General features: G+C 40.8%; 1 protein-coding gene across 1 annotated transcript in view; it reads right to left on the bottom strand.

Annotated features, from left to right (window-relative positions):
- CUNH4orf45 (chromosome unknown C4orf45 homolog) overlaps positions 1-3,718 on the bottom strand; it is a 128,641-nt gene extending 124,923 nt beyond the window's left edge. The window contains exon 1 of the mRNA XM_040251279.1: positions 3,655-3,718. Coding sequence (XP_040107213.1) covers positions 3,655-3,718 — 64 coding nt within the window. The remainder of the gene's footprint in view (positions 1-3,654) is intronic.
- Between the last annotated feature and the right edge of the window lie 14,744 nt (positions 3,719-18,462).

Genomic DNA, 18,462 nt, shown 5'->3' with positions numbered 1-18,462 from the left:
AATATTCATAACAAAAATTTTTTAATGTTATAGTAAAAAGATTGATATATAACTCCCCATTATCAAAAATAAATAACAGTGATTTTAAAAACTATTTGCAGACTTTAAATACAAATATATTGTTCATAGTCTTTTAGACACTCCTCTGAAGTCTCTGGTCTCAATAAGTTTGTATCTTTCACCACCTAATTCCACTCACTGTAAATATATCATGAGAAAATAACAGAGAAGGAAAAACAGCCAGAAGTATTCATACAGCTTTAACTGTAACAGAAGAAATTTGGAATTTAAATATAAAATATAGGAGAACATGAAGTGAATCATTACACATCAACATAATGTAAAACCTGAAGCCTATCAAAAGTGATAAGAATTTGAGCTATGTAAACAAGCAATGGCACCTCACTCCAGTACTCTTGCCTGGAAAATCCCATGGATGGAGGAGGCTGGTGGGCTGCAGTCCATGGGGTCGCTAAGAGTCGGACATGACTGAGCGACTTCACTTTCACTTTTCACTTTCATGCATTGGAGAAGGAAATGGCAACCCACTCCAGTGTTCTTGCCTGGAGAATCCCAGGGACAGGGGAGCCTGGCAGGCTGCTGTCTATGGGGTCTCACAGAGTCGGACACGACTTAAGTGACTTAGCAGCAGTCGCAAACACATGAAACCAAGTACACACTGACACAGTTTATAAGAAATTTTAAGGTTCATTAAAACTCTTTCATGGTTGCAAGTGACAGAAAAGCCAACCCAGGCTGGCTTAAGGAGAAAAGGAAATCAATTGGCTGATGGAAATGAAAAGTTTAAAACACAAGAAAATCACCGTGAAATGAATGACAGACAAATGAAAACACAAAATAGGAAAAAATTTTAGAAGAAAACAAGGGCAAAAATCTAGGAGACTCTGGATTTGGTGATGGAATTTTAGATACAATATCAAAAGCATAATTAAAGAAAAATTGATTATTAAAACTAAATTAATATGTTAAATATTAAAGTGGCTTATTAAACTAAATATTAAAGTTGTCTATTAAAACTAAAACTTGTGCTCTGTTCTATCAAAGACTATGATAAGAAAATGAAAAGACAAGCCACAAACCGGGAGAAAATAATTGCAGAACGTTTTTGTGATAAAAGACTTGTCTCTAAAATACATGCAGAACTGTTAAAACTCAACAATAAGAAAATAAACAATTATTTTATAATAGGCAAACATTATGAACAGACATCACATCAAAGAAATATTCAGATGGCAAATAAGTATATGGTCATTGGCCATTATGGAATTATGAATTAAAACAGCAATGAGACATAACTATATCTGGTAAGAATGGCTAAAGGTGAGAACAGAAAGACCACCAAATGCTGACATGGATGCAAAGTAACAGGGACTCTCACTGAACTGCAAGTGAGACCGCAAAACGGTACAGCTGCTATGCAAGACAATTTGGCAGTTTCTTTTCTGATCTTTTGTTGTTGTTGGAGTATAGTTGCTTTACAATGTTGGGCTTCCCTGACGGCTCAGAGGGTAAAGCATCTGCCTGCAATACAGGAGACCTGGGTTCGATCCCTGGGTCAGGAAGATCCCCTGGAGAAGGAAATGGCAACCCACTCCAGTACTCTCGCCTGGAAAATCCCATGGACGGAGAAGCCTGGTAGACTACAGCTCATGGGATCTCAGAGTCGGACACGACTGAGCGACTTCACTTCACAATGTTGTGTTGGTTTCTGCTGTACCACGAAGTGACTCAGCTATATGTATACATACATCCCCTCCCTCTTAACCCTCCCTCCCACTCACACCCACCCCACCTATCTAGGTCATCGCAGAGCACAGAGCTGAGCTCCCTGTGCTATACAGCCGCTTCCCACTAGTTAGTTATTTTCTTTACACATGGTAGTGTATATATGTCAACCCTTCTTTCCCAGTTCATCTCACTCTCCCCTTCCTGCCCTGTGTCTACACATCTGTCCTCTATGCATGCATCTCTACTCCTTCCCTGCAAACAGCTCATCTGTGCCATCTTTCTAGATTCCACTCATATGCATTAAGATACGATATTTGTTTTTCTCTTCCTGACTTATTTCAACTTGGCAGTTTCTTACAAAACTAAACAGAGACGTACCATATGATTCAGCAATCACATTGCTGAGTATGTACCAAATTGATTTGAAAACATATCCATGCAAAAGTCTCATAGAAGTTTTTTTTTTCTTCTCAGAATTGCCAAGATGATTAGGTAAATAAATTGTAATACAACTCTACAATGGAAGGCTATTCAGCGACAAAAATAAGTGAACACTCCAGCCATGAAAAGACATGGAGGAAATTTCAATGCACATTGACAAGTGAATGAAGCCAGTCTGAAAAGGCTACCCACTGTATGACTCCAGCTCTATGATACCCAGGAAAAGGCAAAACTTTAGAGAGAGAAAAAGGATCAGTGGTTGCCAGGAACTCGGTGAGGGAAGAGGGGAGACGTGTAGGTGAAGCACACGGATGTTTAAAGGGTTGAAAAGTACTGTCATGGTGGGTACGTGACCCTACAAAGTTGTCAAAACCTGAAGACTTACAGCACAGAGAGCAACCTTGGTGTACACAAATTTTAAAAATCATTTAGGAGTCTGGGGGATTTTAGAACAGAATTCAGACAGTGACAGGAGAATAACTGTGTTACAAATATATAAACCAGTCTCACTGGAGGGAGTGGGTGAAAGGAGCTGACCTTTGGTAACTTTGACCTTAAGCAGCTTTGGAAATGAGCAGAGCCCTAACTAAGCCCAAAGGCAAAAGGAAGGTAAGGAAGCATTGTACTCCAGCTGACAAAGTTTCTTCTCCTGAAGTACTGGTTAGCATTTCTGATACTTGTTTACACATATATAGGGCTTCTCTAGTGGTTTAGATGGTAAAGAATCTGCCTGCAATTCGGGAGACCTGGTGGGAATTAAACAGTTAAATAAATGGGTGACAAAGAGTGGGAGCCAAGCTTCTCATGATTGCAGTGAGAATTTACAGATAAGCAAGGGATATGCTTAAAAATAGGCTTGTGATTTTAAAACATAAAGGAAATAAGATAAAATGTGACATTTTTTGAAGAAATCACAATTAGTCATATTCTATTTAACTACCTTTAAAAAACTGAAGTATTGTTTATTTACAATGTTTCATTAGTTTGAGGTACACAGCAAAATGATTTCATTATACATATATATAATTCCACACAGACATACCATCCAAATCATTTAAAGCAAGTTGAAGGAACAAAACGCCAGCCAACATTTTACTAAGCTTACATCTTGCTCAAATTTTTATCAATCAAATATGTCAAATTTCTAAAAATACAAGAAACTTAAATCAGTAATAATGAAAATATGATCACTACTATAATTTGTATTAACATCAAAGCAGCCCCAGTTACACAAAACATAAACTGCATGATATGAAAAAATTCCTAAATTAGTGAGAACAGGACATCACAAATCTTCTCAACGCAAGTCAGCCTAGGTTGAGTGCATAATAAGAGCAGCAGAATCATGTAGAATAAGTGTGTGTGGTTCTTTCATTCTCAAGTCCATTGTCATTTGAGTATCATATAGGTGAGCGATTAAGGAAGCTTCAGTCTCCTTGTGAAAGATACAGAAAAGCCCTTTACCTGTGAACACCATCCGCTTTCCCACTGTGGCTGATACTGGTTCTCGAAATGTTACACACGCCATGGCCAAGGTTGTAGCTGGGCTACTGGATTTTCTTTCCCAACTTCCTCAGACCAATTTATCTGTACCAGAAAGAGCCAAAGACTCTGCTTGTCTCTCCTTTCCCTGTCTGTGACCTGAACTAGGTGGTTGCTAAGGACTCATTATGACAGGAAGGCAGAGTGTTCCTTCTAACACTGTTCAGTATTCCAGCCTCCAGGAACAGACAGACAGCTGCAGCAACCCCAGGAGTGGTACCCAATCATCTCTTTCCCTTATCTGTCAACATCAAGTTAAGAATAGACCTGTCTGGATACTAGAAATAGAGCAGCCTTATGGCACCCATGACCTGGCAGACTCAATCAACACCATCTTTCAACATAGCCCCAAAAAATGTTACGCAGACGGATGTTATCACAAAACCAAACAAAAAAATCACAAACTCGTGGTTAAAAGCTTTTGAGGAAACCTGGCTAGATAAAATACAAATAAAAATTGTATCAATAAATGAATAAGATAATTGCTTATGTATTTCCCCCACATTTCAGTACTTCTTTAAACATAATCTGTGCCTCAGTCACATAGTCTGTTTTTGGTTCCCATCATGTGAGATGTTCTTTCGTTCTTCTGAGCCTTTACCCATTCATTTGTTCTTTCTGTAACATTCTTTTGGGAATATTTTTTGTCCTCTGAGAGGTGGAGCCCATGTCTCCTCTCCCAGGAGGAGGTCTGCAGACACAGCTGACCACTGGCTCTTTCATGCCCCTTTAACTTCTATGGCAACTTTTTTATACCTACCTGTTAAATTCCTTCCACTTTGTTTCATTTGTCTATTTTCTCTGCTTCCTACTAGAATCCAACTCCCAGTTCAGGGGAAAAGCATCTTTATTCATATTGCAATTTCCAGAGACTACGATACAATAGATACTTAAGAAATGTTTGTGGGATGAATAAATCAATAGCTAATTCCAGCCTTCCTGGAAATATAATATTGACCTTTGATAATCCATGGAATATAAACTCTAATGGCAATTTTGAATTCAATCTTAAATATACAGCATGTATTCTTTACTGAAAATGTAATGCCTTTTGTTTGTTGAGAGAAATTACACTAAGAACACTCTATGTTAACTACAGAGAGGGTTGCTAGCCGGCTAGCAAAGGGATGCGCCCCCAGGTCTCTCTTCAAGTGTATACTTCGGGGCTTCCCTGGTGTCTCAGTGGTAAAGAATCTGCCTGCCAATGTAGGAGACACGGGTTCGATCCCTAGTCTAGGAAGATCCCACATGCTGCGCAGCAGTTAAGGTCATATGCCACAACTGTTGAGCCAGTGCTCTATAGCACAGGAGCTGCTGCAACTACTGAAGTCAGTGTAATGAGAACCCACACTCCACAACTAGAGAAAAGCCTGCACAGCAGTGAAGGGCCAGCACAGCCAAAAGCAAAAAATAAATAAAGTTTTTAAAGGTGCTGCTCTAGTTGTGGGGAGCTGGTCTCTGTCAGAGGTCAAACCCTCCCTGGGCAGCATGGTCAGAAGACTCAGTGAGGTGAGGGAATGAAGTCATATGTTTCCACCTGTTATGGGACCATTTTTCACTCAGTGAGCCAAGGCTTTGTTGAGCCCTTACCACAGTTCAGCTTCTTCCTCTGCCCAATCCTGCTTCAGCTTCTTTCTGTCCACAGGTATAGATCTCAAATAATCATCTTGCCCACCACCAGCTTCCAAAGAGCATGACCAGACCACACAGATGTGTAACAGGAAAGAACAGACCTGACTCCATATTGGATCTGTTCCTTTAGCTCTAACCCTTGTGCTCTGTTGCCTGTACTGTCTTGCTGGCTCTGACCTTTGTGAAAGAATGTTGCCTCTTGCCTAAAATATAGCCCATTCTCAAGATTCTGATCTTTAAAGGTATAACATTCTTCCATTCATATGGATTAAAAGTTGCAGAACAGAGGATAACATTTGTCTTGTTGGAGGTTTATAGGAACATTGTGACCTGACCTACCTGGACAATTGCAAGAACAAAGGATTCTAGCACCAACAAGTTTGCAACAACCAGTCACAACCTCTCTCCTTTAATATAAAAGTAGCTGAATTCTATCTCAGCTAAGATGGTTCTTTGGGACATGAGTCCACCATCTTCTCCATCTACTGGTTTCCTGAATGAAATCACCATTCCCTGCTCCAGCACCTTGACTCTAGATTCGTTGGCCTGTTGTGCAGTGAGCAGGAACATCTTGGTCTCAGCGGCAGCTGCACATGCACACGTGTGTTATACAGAGGGCTTTTCATTTTAACCACTCAACCCTTTAACCAGAAGTTAGTCTTTTTCTCCAGCACAGGCAAGTCACGTCAGTTTTTTTTGCAACTGGTCTTTGATCTGTTCAGCATGGCATTCTTAATCTCTGCCGTCTCAGAAGCTTTTCGACTCTTCCTGAGGTTAGCCAGTTCTTGTTAGTATAATCGAGGGCTCTCTAACACCAGCTGAAAGCTTTTCTCTGAAAATTCCCTATTTGTGTCCATGGAACTACCATTTTCCAAGAAAGTCAAGTTTGAAACCTCCTAAGAGAAGGCGATGGCACCCCACTCCAGTACTCTTGCCTGGAAAATCCCATGGACAGAGAAGCCTGGTAGGCTGCAGTCCATGGAGTCACGAAGAGTCGGACACGACTGAGGATTTCACTTTCACTTTTCACTTTCACGTATTGGAGAAGGAAATGGCAGCCCACTCCAGTGTTCTTGCCTGGACAATCCCAGGGATGGGGGAACCTGGTGGGCTGCCGTCTATGGGGTCACACAGAGTCGGACACGACTAAGTGACTTAGAAGCAGCAGCAGCAGCAGGGGAAGACAGGAGCCCACCCATTCAGGTTTCTCACCATGGTTTTGGGTTTTTGTGATGGTGAGAGAGAAGAGAAGGAGGAACCTGAATGAGGAAAAGTAATTCTTTAGTAAAATACACTTTTGTCCAATGACCTCCGGTTAACCTACCCTGGAAATTCAGGCTTCCACTTTGCCTTAGAGACTGTTACAAACTTTACAGTCTGTTGTGGGCTTAAGGTCAGCAATTCTGATGGCAGAATTTTCTTTCCCTCAGCTTTTTGAGGGAAAGAAAAATAGAGGAGAGAATTAGTTTTTTTCTGGGAGACTATTTCACCAACTCAATACTTATTTTGGTTCATTTGTTGTATTTTGTTAGCGATTGAGTCACTTTGCTGTACATCAGAAACTAACACAATATTGTAAATCTACTTTACTTCAGTTTAAAAACAAAGAAAAAAATCAGTAAAAAATTTAATAATTAAATGAAATATTTACATGGTTCCAAGACAAAATCCCTAAAATAAAGGATATTTAGAGAAGTCAAGCTAGAGAAGTCTAGCTTGCCATCTACATCTTGTTACCTCTTTTTCCTTAAAGGAAAACTTATAAAAACTAAAAGGAAAAACAGATTTATAATCATATCCTCCCTTTTCTTAGAAAAAGAGTAGCAAACCAAACGCATGTTTTTCCACCTCCCCTTTATTCAGCTAGACCTCTATCAATGGTTATTTGGGCTGTTTCCAATCTCTTGCTCTTATAAAACATGTTACAAAGTATGTGCTCAGTTGCTCAGTCCTGTCCTGTCTGACTCTGACTCTTAGCGACCCCATTACCTGTAGCCCACCAGGCTCTTCTGTCCATGGGATTTTCCAGACAAGAATACTAGAGTGGGTTGCCATTTCCTTCTTCATTATAAAGTATGAGTCTGTGCAAACATTTTGTTACATACTTAGCAGTACATCTTCGGGGTAGATTCCTGGAAGTGTGATTCCCAGACCAGAGGGTAAAAGCATATATAAGTTAGCTCAGCATTGCCAAATTTCTCCCCTCATAAGGGCTGAAACATTTTGTTTCCAACCAGCAATGTTAGAGAATTTCTATTTCCACACACTACCCACAGGGTGTTTTATCAAACTTCTGGATTTATGACAGATAAAAAATGGTCACATTTATGCACTGGAGAAGGAAATGGCAGCCCACTCCAGTGTTCTTGCCTGGAGAATCTCAGGGACGGGGGAGCCTGGTGGGCTGCCGTCTATGGGGTCGCACAGAGTCAGACACGACTGAAGTGACTTAGCAGCAGCAGCAGCAGCAGTAATTGACATTCCTATTTTATCACAAGTCCAAACATCTTTTCCTATGTTTACGAGCTATTTGCATGGTTTTCTAAAACCCTTCTGATCATAGCTCTTATGTAATTTTTACTATCAGGCATTGGACTTTTTCTACTTGTATAAGAATGAGCTAACATTCCAAAGAAGGACAGTAGACACACCAACAGATACTCACAGAATCACAGGGAAGAAGAACACTGATGGTGACAGGAATACATTGAATCCCTAGTTTGTTCCCATAGACACAGGGATAAAGGGGAGCGTCACCTGCTGTTCCTGGGGCAGATGGTGAGGCTCACATCTGAACTGTCTCAAACAAAGATGAGGATCCGGGCAAAGAAAGGAGGCTTGGAGATGGGGTGGGCGGAGAGGGAGTTCTGGACAAAGAAGACAGTTTAAGCAAATGGCCTAGAGAGGAGACACAGCCCACAGAACTGTGCAGGGCACAGAGGGTAACAGGTAAGGAGGCCGTGGGGGCTCTGCCAGGCCTGCCCAGAGTGGAGATTCGACTCTGTACGCAGTGGGGCTCCCGAAAGGTTCAAATGGACAGAGACTGCTCAGCCTTGGGTTTAAACAGAAGATGCTAGGCTGGGTGGAGACTGAGCATTAGGGAGCAGGAGGCAGGGTTGGAAGTGGTCCAGGCAAGCGTAGGTGAGACAAAGGCAGAAGTGACAGAGCGGGCAGAGAAGGGATGCATTCGGGACACGTGCTGAGTCAAGGTTGTAAGGAGTCGGGAGGACCGGGTTCTCCAGCCTCAGTGACGGTGAGTAGTAGGACCACAAAATAAAACAGAGAAAACAAGAGAAAGAGAGAAAACCAAGGCCAATAGGTAGAGCGATGGTGTTAACTCAGTGTGGACACAACAGGCTAACTGAGCAGCTAAAATGAAGCCCACATTGTCATCAAATGTTCTGACAGCCTCTAAACTCATTACAGGGGATTAAAGACAGTTTCCCACAGCTACCAGATGCACTTCTATTAGAGAAAATCCCTATTGTTTACTAATCAGCAGCAGCCTCCCCTGATGACACTCAGGGTTTACTGCTCGGCACAAATGAACGGCACAAATGAAATGTTGGCTATTGTCTTACTTTGCTAATGTAACAGCTACTTGAGAGTTGAAAACTGTTTCATGGTACAGCTGCGAACGCCAGTGCTGAGCCCTGCAAAAACGCCTGGTCCAGCATTTGGCAAGGCATCAGGCTATACATTTAATGACAGAAAGTGACACAAACTAGAAATTCCCATAATACAGCAATGGAACTTCCCTCCAGGTGAATATAGGTCAGAACTTGCTAAAATTACATACTAATGTCAAAATATCCTATTACTAAGTACACTTTGCAAACTGGGGAGCTTTGCCACCCCTGCACCAGTGAATCTTTCTTTATACCATTAAGTGCCAAATATTTTTAGGTCCTTTCCTTACATTCCCGTTTTTAGGCAACAATCTGGGAAACTCACACGAAGGAGTCACACACCTGGCCTCAAATGCCAGCAACCTTCCGTGTGTCATTGGCAAGCTGATTTTCTGTAAAATGAGAATAATTGTGCCTGCTATAGGGCAAAGGGCATAATGTATATAAAATGCTTGTTCTGGTACCGAACGTCTAGTATATGTGCCGTAAATATTCGCTGCAATATTAGTCTCATCACCTCCCCCTTACATTGGCCTCTCCCCAGTCTTCCCTTAGAAATACACATGATGAATATACATTTAAAGTGTGACCATCACGGACACTGAGATTATCATATGATGTGAAATAAATCAGACAGAAAAAGACAAATATCATATGATATCACTTATATGTGGAATCTTAAAAAAAATGATACAAATGAACTTATTTACAAAGCAGAAACAGACTTATAGACAAAGAAAACAAACCAAAGGGGATAGTAGGGGTGGGGGGGAGATAAATGAGGAGTTTTGTTGTTGTTGTTCAGCCGCTATGTTGTGTCTGACTCTTTTGTGACCCCATGGACTGTAGCTCATCAGGCTCCTCTGTCCTTGGGTTTTCCCAGGCAAGAAATACTGGAATGGGTCTACAGCCATACCACCCTGAACGTGCCCAATCTCATTTGATCTTGAAAGCTAAGCAGGGTCGGGCTTGGTTAGTACATAGATGGGAGAAATACTGGAGTGGGTTGCCATTTCCTTCTCCAGGGGATCTTCCCAGCCCAGGGATCCAACCTGTGTCTCCTGTATCGGCTGTCAGATTCTTTACCACTAAGCCACCAGGGAAGCCCAAAATTCAGAGTTTAGGATTAACATATACACAGTATTATATATAAAATAGGTAAGCAGAAAGGACCTACTATATAGCACAGGGAACTCTACTTAGTATCATGTAATAACCTATAATGGAAGAGACTCTGAAAAATAATATATTATGTATATATGCATAACTGAATCACTTTGCTGTTTACTTGAAACTAACAACATTATAAATTAACTATACTTCAATAAAATAAATAAATAATGAAAATAAGTAAATAGAACAATAAAGTATGACCACTATAACCTTTCTTTTTATATTTGAGTCTTCTAGGCCAGTTCATGAAAGGGTCTGTATTCTTCCTCCTTTTCTTGCAGTTAGAATTTGGGTAAGTTGGCACCAGCAATTCTATTTCCTGCCCCTCCAATCAACCCAACTTCCCATGGTTGTGGTTAATACAATTAGAGATTATAGCACACATGTTTTTCCTATAAAAACATTGTTTAACAAAATTAAAACCACAAAACATTACAATTGCTATCACCTAACTGTTATAGTCTACATTAAGAAACAATAAATAATTAAACCAGTGCTTTAGCAGCCATATGGTGATGTCTGACAAATGTGAGAACTGTTATTGTGAAACGGGGCCGTAGTTACTCCTGAGACAGAGCCCCTTGGCTTCCACTGGAGCAATGTGATCGTGGGAGGGGTCAGCTGAGGCGCCAACCCAAGGCGCAGGGGAGCTGGAAGCAGAACTAAGACAAACTCACCCTCCTGGCCCCCAGGGCAGGACGCTCTTCTCCTTGCTCCGTCTTATACAAGAATCTGCCATCTCGTTGTCTCACACATGGTGCATTGGATGTCAAGGGCCCTTGGAGTTCTGCTCTAATGTTCCTTCTGCCACTAGTTGAATTTTCTGGTGAAGGCTTTTTAGTGAGCAATGAACAAATATCACTAGACACTTCTAAATGTGCCAGATACTATTGGCTGCACAACAATTCTATGACACAAAATGTTTATCCCTGATTTATTAGTGAGGTTGGCGAATTCCAGAAAGTTTGCTATCAAAGTCTGGTCCCACTGTACCTAAGAGAGAATGTGGAGTCCCAAATCTGGTTAATTATTTCTGAGTCAAATAAATGAAATCTAATTTTGATCTTCAATAAACATATTTGTCTCCTGTGATAAACCATACTGGAAAAGAATAAGAAAAAGAATGTATATATAGGTATCACTGAATCACTTTGCTGTACAGCAGAAATTAATACAGCATTGTAAATCAACTATACTTCAATAAAATAATTTTTAAAGAGCACAATATAAGAATTTCTAATAAAATAAACATACATTTCTCAAAACTATGAATATGGTTACTTTGAATACAAGTGAAAATCTCCCATAAGTAGACACTATTCTTTCTGTGTGTGATTGCAACTTCTCAAATGTGATAGTAACATTCCATCCTAAATGATCCTGGCTAATACTCTTCCACTTTTGCCTTTAAAAAAGGAATATATATATATATATATTTGGCTGCATTGGGTCTAAGTTACAGCACGCGAATTCTTTTAGTTGCAGCATATGGGCTCTAGTTCCCCCATCAGGGGTTGAACCCAGGCCCCATGCAATGGGAGCCTGAAGTCTTAGCCACTGGACCACCTGGGAACTCCCCCCACCTTTGTCTTTGAGAAAATCAATCCCCTTCCAAATATCTCCTCTTCCCCTTCCACCAGCACAAATCTCCTGAGATCCTCAAATGCCCATACTTCCTCTGTGTTCCTAGAGGCTTTAAGTTTTACTGTGGCTATTGCACAGACTCATCTTTGTGTAGGTAAGTATGCCTCTCCACAATGCACCCCCCCCCCCCGCCAAAGTGACGTTCTGCTCATCTCTGCTCCCCAGCAACCTTAGCCTCCTGAGGCACTCGCTGTACTGCCACTCAGACGCAGGTTCTGACACAGCAGGAAGGAGAAAATTCCTTCCTCTACAAGATGCTCCCTTGGAAGGCCACCAACAGACTTTCTTGGACTCCAAAGGGCAACACAATCTGGGATGAAAGCTCTTCTGATTTTTTTTGGTCATGCTGGTGGAATCCTAGTTCCTGACTAGGGACTGAACCCAGGCCCTCAGCAGTGAAAGCACTGAGTCCTAACTGCTGGATGGTCAAGGAATTTCTCTTCTGATTATTCAAGGAACACACTACGGACTGGGTAGATCAGGGGAGGCACAGGTGATCTGGAAATACCCTGGGCTTTCACTGAATCCAGTGCATTGTACCACGCTTCATCTCCGGTCTTGATGAAGTCTTCCTCCTGCCTGGATACATCCACCTGTGGGAAATTCTCCCATCAGCACTTCCCTCCACCCAGCTCATTTTTTCCTACCCTGCATCCAGTCAGTCAGACACACTTCAAGCTATTTTCCTGAGACTCTCCCAGCTTCCTTTGGAAACACTGAATAATGACAGGGGAATAGCAGAGAATGAAGTTTTCCCCAGAGAACAGCCAGGAACCAACCCGTCTTACCTTTCTGAGCAAATGTATTTTCGCCATGGAATATAAATATTTATAGTTAAGGGGGAGAAAAGCAATTAAATGTCATTTAGAATGATATGTGTCCTTCTGTGTTCTTCTTAAATTCTTCCTTAGGATAAATGTCTGAAGTGCAGGGTCTCATTTTCACCTAGTTTCCTGAGGCGAAGCGCTACAGCCCAGGATTGACTGCAGTGTTTGACCTTTGATACTGGAAGAGAAAATGTAGCTCCTCAGCATTTGCCAATCATTTGGCAAATCATGACATAGAGCCTTCAAATATATGGATCCGCAAAAAGGGTCTTAAAATTACCAAAATTCTAAAAACAGCATATTACTCAGTCATTGAAAAGAATGAAATAATGCAGCAAGACGATCAACCTAGAGATGTTCACACCAAGTGAAGTAAGTCAGGGAAAGACAAATATCATATGATATTACCTATATGTGGAATCTAAAAAATTGATAAAAGGGAACTTATTTACACAGCAAAAACAGACCCATAGACATAGAAAACAAACTTATGTTTACCAAACGGGAAAGCAGTGAGGAGGGATACTTTAGGAATTTGGGGTTAACAAATACACATGACCATATATAAAACAGATAAACAAAAAGGACATACTATATAGCACAATGATATTTAATATCTTGTCATAATCCATAATGAAAAAGAATATTTATTATATATTTATAACTGAATCACTTTGCAGTATTAAACTTGAAACACTGTATAAATCAACTACAGTTCAACAAAAGTTTTTTGAAATAATAAAATAGCTATTATCTTTCTTTTGAAATGGATTATATACTGGTTTATAGTAAAAATATTCTGCCTAGTCTTAAGAAAAAACTACACTGCTTTGAAAATTTTCATTTTTTTTTTTTAGCAAACCCCATTTAGGTTTAAATGAGAAAATAACTCTTCTCCTTATATATTTTCTTAGAATCTTTCACTTAATCTTTTTATTAAACTGAAAGGAGTACACTGAGGCTGTATATTGTTACCCTGCTTATTTAACTTACATGCAGAGGACATTATGTGAAATGCCAGGCTGGATGAAGCACAAGCTGTAATCAAGATTGCCAGGAGAAATATCAATAACCTCAGATTTTCAGATGACACCAGCCTAATAGCAGAAAGCAAAGGGGAACTAAAGAGCCTCTTGATGAGGATGAAAGAAGAGAATGAAAAACCTGGCTTAAAACTCAACATTCAAAAAACAAAGGTCATGGCATACGGTCCCATAGCTTCATGGCAAATAGATGGGGAAACAATGGAAACAGTAACAGACTTTATTTTCTTGGGCTCCAAAATCACTGAGGGTGGTGACTGCAACCATGAAATTAAAAGACGCTTGCTCCTTGGAAGAAAAGCAATAACAAACCTAGACAGTGTATTAAAAAGCAGAGACATCACTTTGCCAACAAAAGTCCATATAGTCAACGCTATGGTTTTTCCATAGCATATGGAGCTTCCCAGATGGCGCTAGTGGTAAAGAACCTGCCTGCCAATGCAGAACTGAGAGTTGCCAGTTCAATCCCTGGGTTGGGAGGATCCCCTGGAGGAGGAAAAAGATAACTCACTCCAGTATTCTTGCCTGGTAAATCCCATGGACAGAGAAGCCTGGCGGTCTACAGTCCATGGGGTCGCAAAGAGTCGGTGACAACTAAAGTGACAACACACACATGATTTCTCTAGCAGTCATGTACAGACGTGAGAGTTGGACTGTGAAGAAGGCTGAGAACTGAAGAACTGATGCTTTTGAACTGTGGTGTTGGAGAAGACTCTTGAGTCCCTGGGACTGCAAGGAGACCAAAGCAGTCAATCTAAACGGAAATTAGCCCTGAATATTTATTGGAAGGACTGATGCTGAAGCTGAAACTCCAATACTTTGGCCACCTGATACGAGAGCTGACTTGTTAGAAAAGATCCTGATGCTGGGAAAGACTGAGGGCAAGAGGAGAAGAGGGTGACTGAAGACGAGACGGTTGGATGGCATCACTGACTCAATAGATGGCATCACTGACTCAATAGACATGAGTTTAAGCAAACTCTGGGAGAGGCGAAGGACAAGGAAGCCTGATGCTGGGAGGGATTGGGGGCAGGAGGAGAAAGGGATGACCCAGGATGAGATGGCTGGATGGCATCACGGACTCGATGGACGTGAGTCTGAGTGAACTCCGAGAGATGGTGATGGACAGGGAGGCCTGGCATGCTGTGATTCATGGGGTGGCAAACAGTCCGACACGACTAAGCGACTGAACTGAACTGATAGGGTGGCAAAGAGCCGGAGGGTAGAAACTCAGCCACTGAACAACAACAATGTAGCATTTTAAATCATTCTTTCAAATCTCTAGGGAAAATATGTCTAGGAATACTTGGGGGGTGCAGGGCGGGATGATAACATCTAGGAAAAGACACATGAATGGGTCCTCTTTAATGAAGAAGTTGAATCCACCCCTACACCCATTCCCACACCATCTGTTAAAAGAAGTTAATGCAAAACCAAGGTAAAATGTTTTGTACTGAGGAAAGTTAAAGGTGTGGTGGGGAATGGATCTGGGGGCTCTTGGACTAAAATGAATGGTTTGGTAGCCTGGTGATGGTTAGTTGAGGGCAGCAGGGCGCATGGGGGCTGGGCTTGGTTATCCAATAAACCAGCGAAGTCTAATTTCAGCAAATGACCCCTTTTAATTTTAAGTTGTTTGTTATCTTGGACTTTGCTGCATGTAATTCCATTTGGCAACATGTGTTGGTGGCCTTGTCGGGAAGTTGAAGAATGCAGGACAGGGCCCTTTGTAGAGCAAAACTCAGCAGGAAATGTACCTCAGCCTGCAGGGGCCTAAGGATGGAGGAGAGGTAATTCCAGAGAGAGGAGACACATGGGAAAGCGAACCTTCAGGGTATCCTCTGAGAGAGCAATGTCCACAACCTGCAGGAAAAGGGTTTTATTGGGGCATTTTATTTTATTTAAATAAATACATTTCATTTTACTTAAATTTTGGAGAAGGCAATGGCACCCCACTCCAGTACTCTCGCCTGGAAAATCCCATGGATGGAGGAGCCTGGTGGGCTTCAGTCCATGGGGTTGCTAAGAGTCGGACACGACTGAGTGACTTCAGTTTCACTTTTCACTTTCATGCATTGGAGAAGGAAATGGCAACCCACTGCAGTGTTCTTGCCTAGAGAATCCCAGGGATGGGGGAGCCTGGTGGGCTGGTGTCTATGGGGTTGCACAGAGTCAGACAAGACTGAAGCGACTTAGCAGCAGCAGCAGCATTTAAATTTTACTCATTTACTGTGTTAATTTATAATTTAAAATTATTTTAATACAAATTCATATTTATAATAAATAAAATAATGTTAGTTTAATTTAGTTTATTTAAAGGCATATTTATTCACATTTTTATTTACTGTATTTATTTAATTTATAATTTTAATAAATTAATTATAAAATAATATAAATTTATTATTTATAATAAATAAAATAACTAATTTAGCTAAATAAAAACATTTACTTTATTTACTTAAAGATATTTTATTGGGAGTTCTGAGGTAACTGCTAAGCCCAAATTCTGACAACCTGAGGATTTTGGGTACAGACACCCCAAAGTAATGGGTAGCAATAATCCAAATCAAACAGCAGGCCAAAAATAACTAAAATATTTAAGAATAATTAGTTTTATTACTATAAACATTTTAAGTGATCAGGGAATTGATTATTTAATCATCAGGTGTTTTATTCTCAACTTTATAAAACGTACCAAAGCAAGAGTATTTTTAAGTTAATGAAATCATATAACATTATTTATTTTGCATAATTCAGTTTCTTAATATAAGCTGAAATCAATTGTACTTCAATAAAATTAATTTAATTGAAAAAATATATAAGCTGGGGACTTCCCTGGTGGTCCAGTGGTTAAGACTCTGAGCTTCCACTGAAGGGGACATGGGTTCAATCCCTGGTCTGGGAACTAAGATCCCACATGCCGTGTGGGGAGGTCAAAAAAATAAATTGAATAAAAATTCTAGAAGTAAAAAATACATAAGCTGAAAACTATGCTTACAGCAGCCTATACTAGAGTTTCTTATACTTCATAATTTTGGGGTCATTTCAGGTGGGAAACAGGAAATCCTGAGGGTGACGCCTGAAGGGGCCTGTGAAGCAGAAATGGTTTAAAACTGTCCTGAAGAAAAAGTAAAGGAATGAGGTGGGGGATGGCCTTGAGAGGAACAGGGTAGAAGGTGGGGGGAGTGACTAGAAGGGGACAAGCAGGCTATTACCCCTGGTGCTGCATAGCAAATGACTCCAAAATGGAATGGCTTAAAACAACTACCATTTATTATGTCCATGTTTCTCTGGTCAGGAACCAGGGAGCTGCCTGGCTGGGTACCTCAGGCTTAAAGTCTCCTGGGAGGTCACCACCCAGCTGTTGCTGGGGCTGAGGTCTCAAGGGAAGGTTCGGCATTAAGAGCATGTTTCCAGGTAGAATTTGGCTCCTTGAGGGCTTCTGGGCTATGTTTCTGCCTCTCCATGCGGCAGTTAGAGCTAGACATCCTGGAGTGCTAAGTAAAATGGGCCTTAGGAAGCATCCCTACGAACAAAGCTAGTGGAGGTGATGGAATTTCAGTTGAACTATTTCCAATCCTAAAAGATGATGCTGTTAAAGTGCTGGACTCAATTTGCCAGCAAATTTGGAAAATTCAGCAGTGGCCACAGAACTGGAAAAGGTCAGTTTGCATTCCAATCCCGAAGAAGGGCAATGCCAAAGAATGCTCAAATGCAAGCACAATTGCACTCATCTCACACGCTAGTAAAGTAATGCTCAAAATTCTCCAAGCCAGGCTTCAGCAGTACATAAACTGAGAACTTCCAGATGTCCAAGCTGGATTTAGAAAAGGCAGAGGAACCAGAGATCAAATTGCCAACATCTGTTGGATCATAGAAAAAAACAAGAGAATTCCAGAAAAAACATCTACTTCTGCTTCATTGAATACTCTAAAGCCTTTGACTTTCTGAGTGAAAGTTGTTCAGTCATGTTTTTGCAATCCCATGGACCCGTGATCCCCTGCCAGACTCCTCTGTCCATGGAATTCTCTAGGCAAGAGTACTAGAGTGGGTTGCCATTTCACAAAATTCTTAAAGAGATGGAAATACCAGTCCACCTTGCCTGCCTCCTGAGAAATCTGTATGGAGATCAAGAAGTAGCAGTTAGAACTGGACATGAAACAACAGACTGGTTTAAAATTGGGAAAGGAGTACATCAAGGCTGTATATTGTTACCTTGCTTATTTAACTTATATACAGAGTACATCATGTGAAATGCCAGGCTGTATGAAGCACAAGCTAGAATCAAGATTGCCAGGAGAAATATCATTAATCTCAGATATGCAGATGATACCACCCTTATGGCAAAAAGCAAAGGGAACTAAAGAGCCTCTGGATGAAAGTGAAAGAAGAAAGTGAAAAAGCTGGCTTAAAATATAACATTCAGAAAACCAAGATCATGGCATCTGGTCCCATCACTTCATGGCAAATAGATGGGGAAACAATGGACGGTGTCAGACTTTATTTTCTTGGGCTCCAAAATCACTGCAGATGGTGACTGCTGCCATGAAATTAAAAAATGTTTGATCCTTGGAAGAAAGTCTGTGACCAACCTAGACAGCATATGAAAAAGCAGAGACATTACTTTGCCAACAAAGGTCCATATAGGCAAAACTATGGTTTTCCCAGTAGTCATGTATGGATGTGAGAGTTGGAACATAAAGAAAGCTGAGTGCTGAAGGACTGATGTTTTTGAACTGTGGTGTTGGAGAAGACTCTTCAGAGTCCCTTAGACTGCAAGGAGAT

The sequence above is a fragment of the Oryx dammah genome, unplaced genomic scaffold, assembly GCF_014754425.2.
Source record: "Oryx dammah isolate SB20612 unplaced genomic scaffold, SCBI_Odam_1.1 HiC_scaffold_12, whole genome shotgun sequence".
In the NCBI taxonomy this organism is placed as follows: Eukaryota; Metazoa; Chordata; class Mammalia; order Artiodactyla; family Bovidae; genus Oryx; species Oryx dammah.
This window is presented reverse-complemented; position numbering and strand designations above follow the sequence as displayed.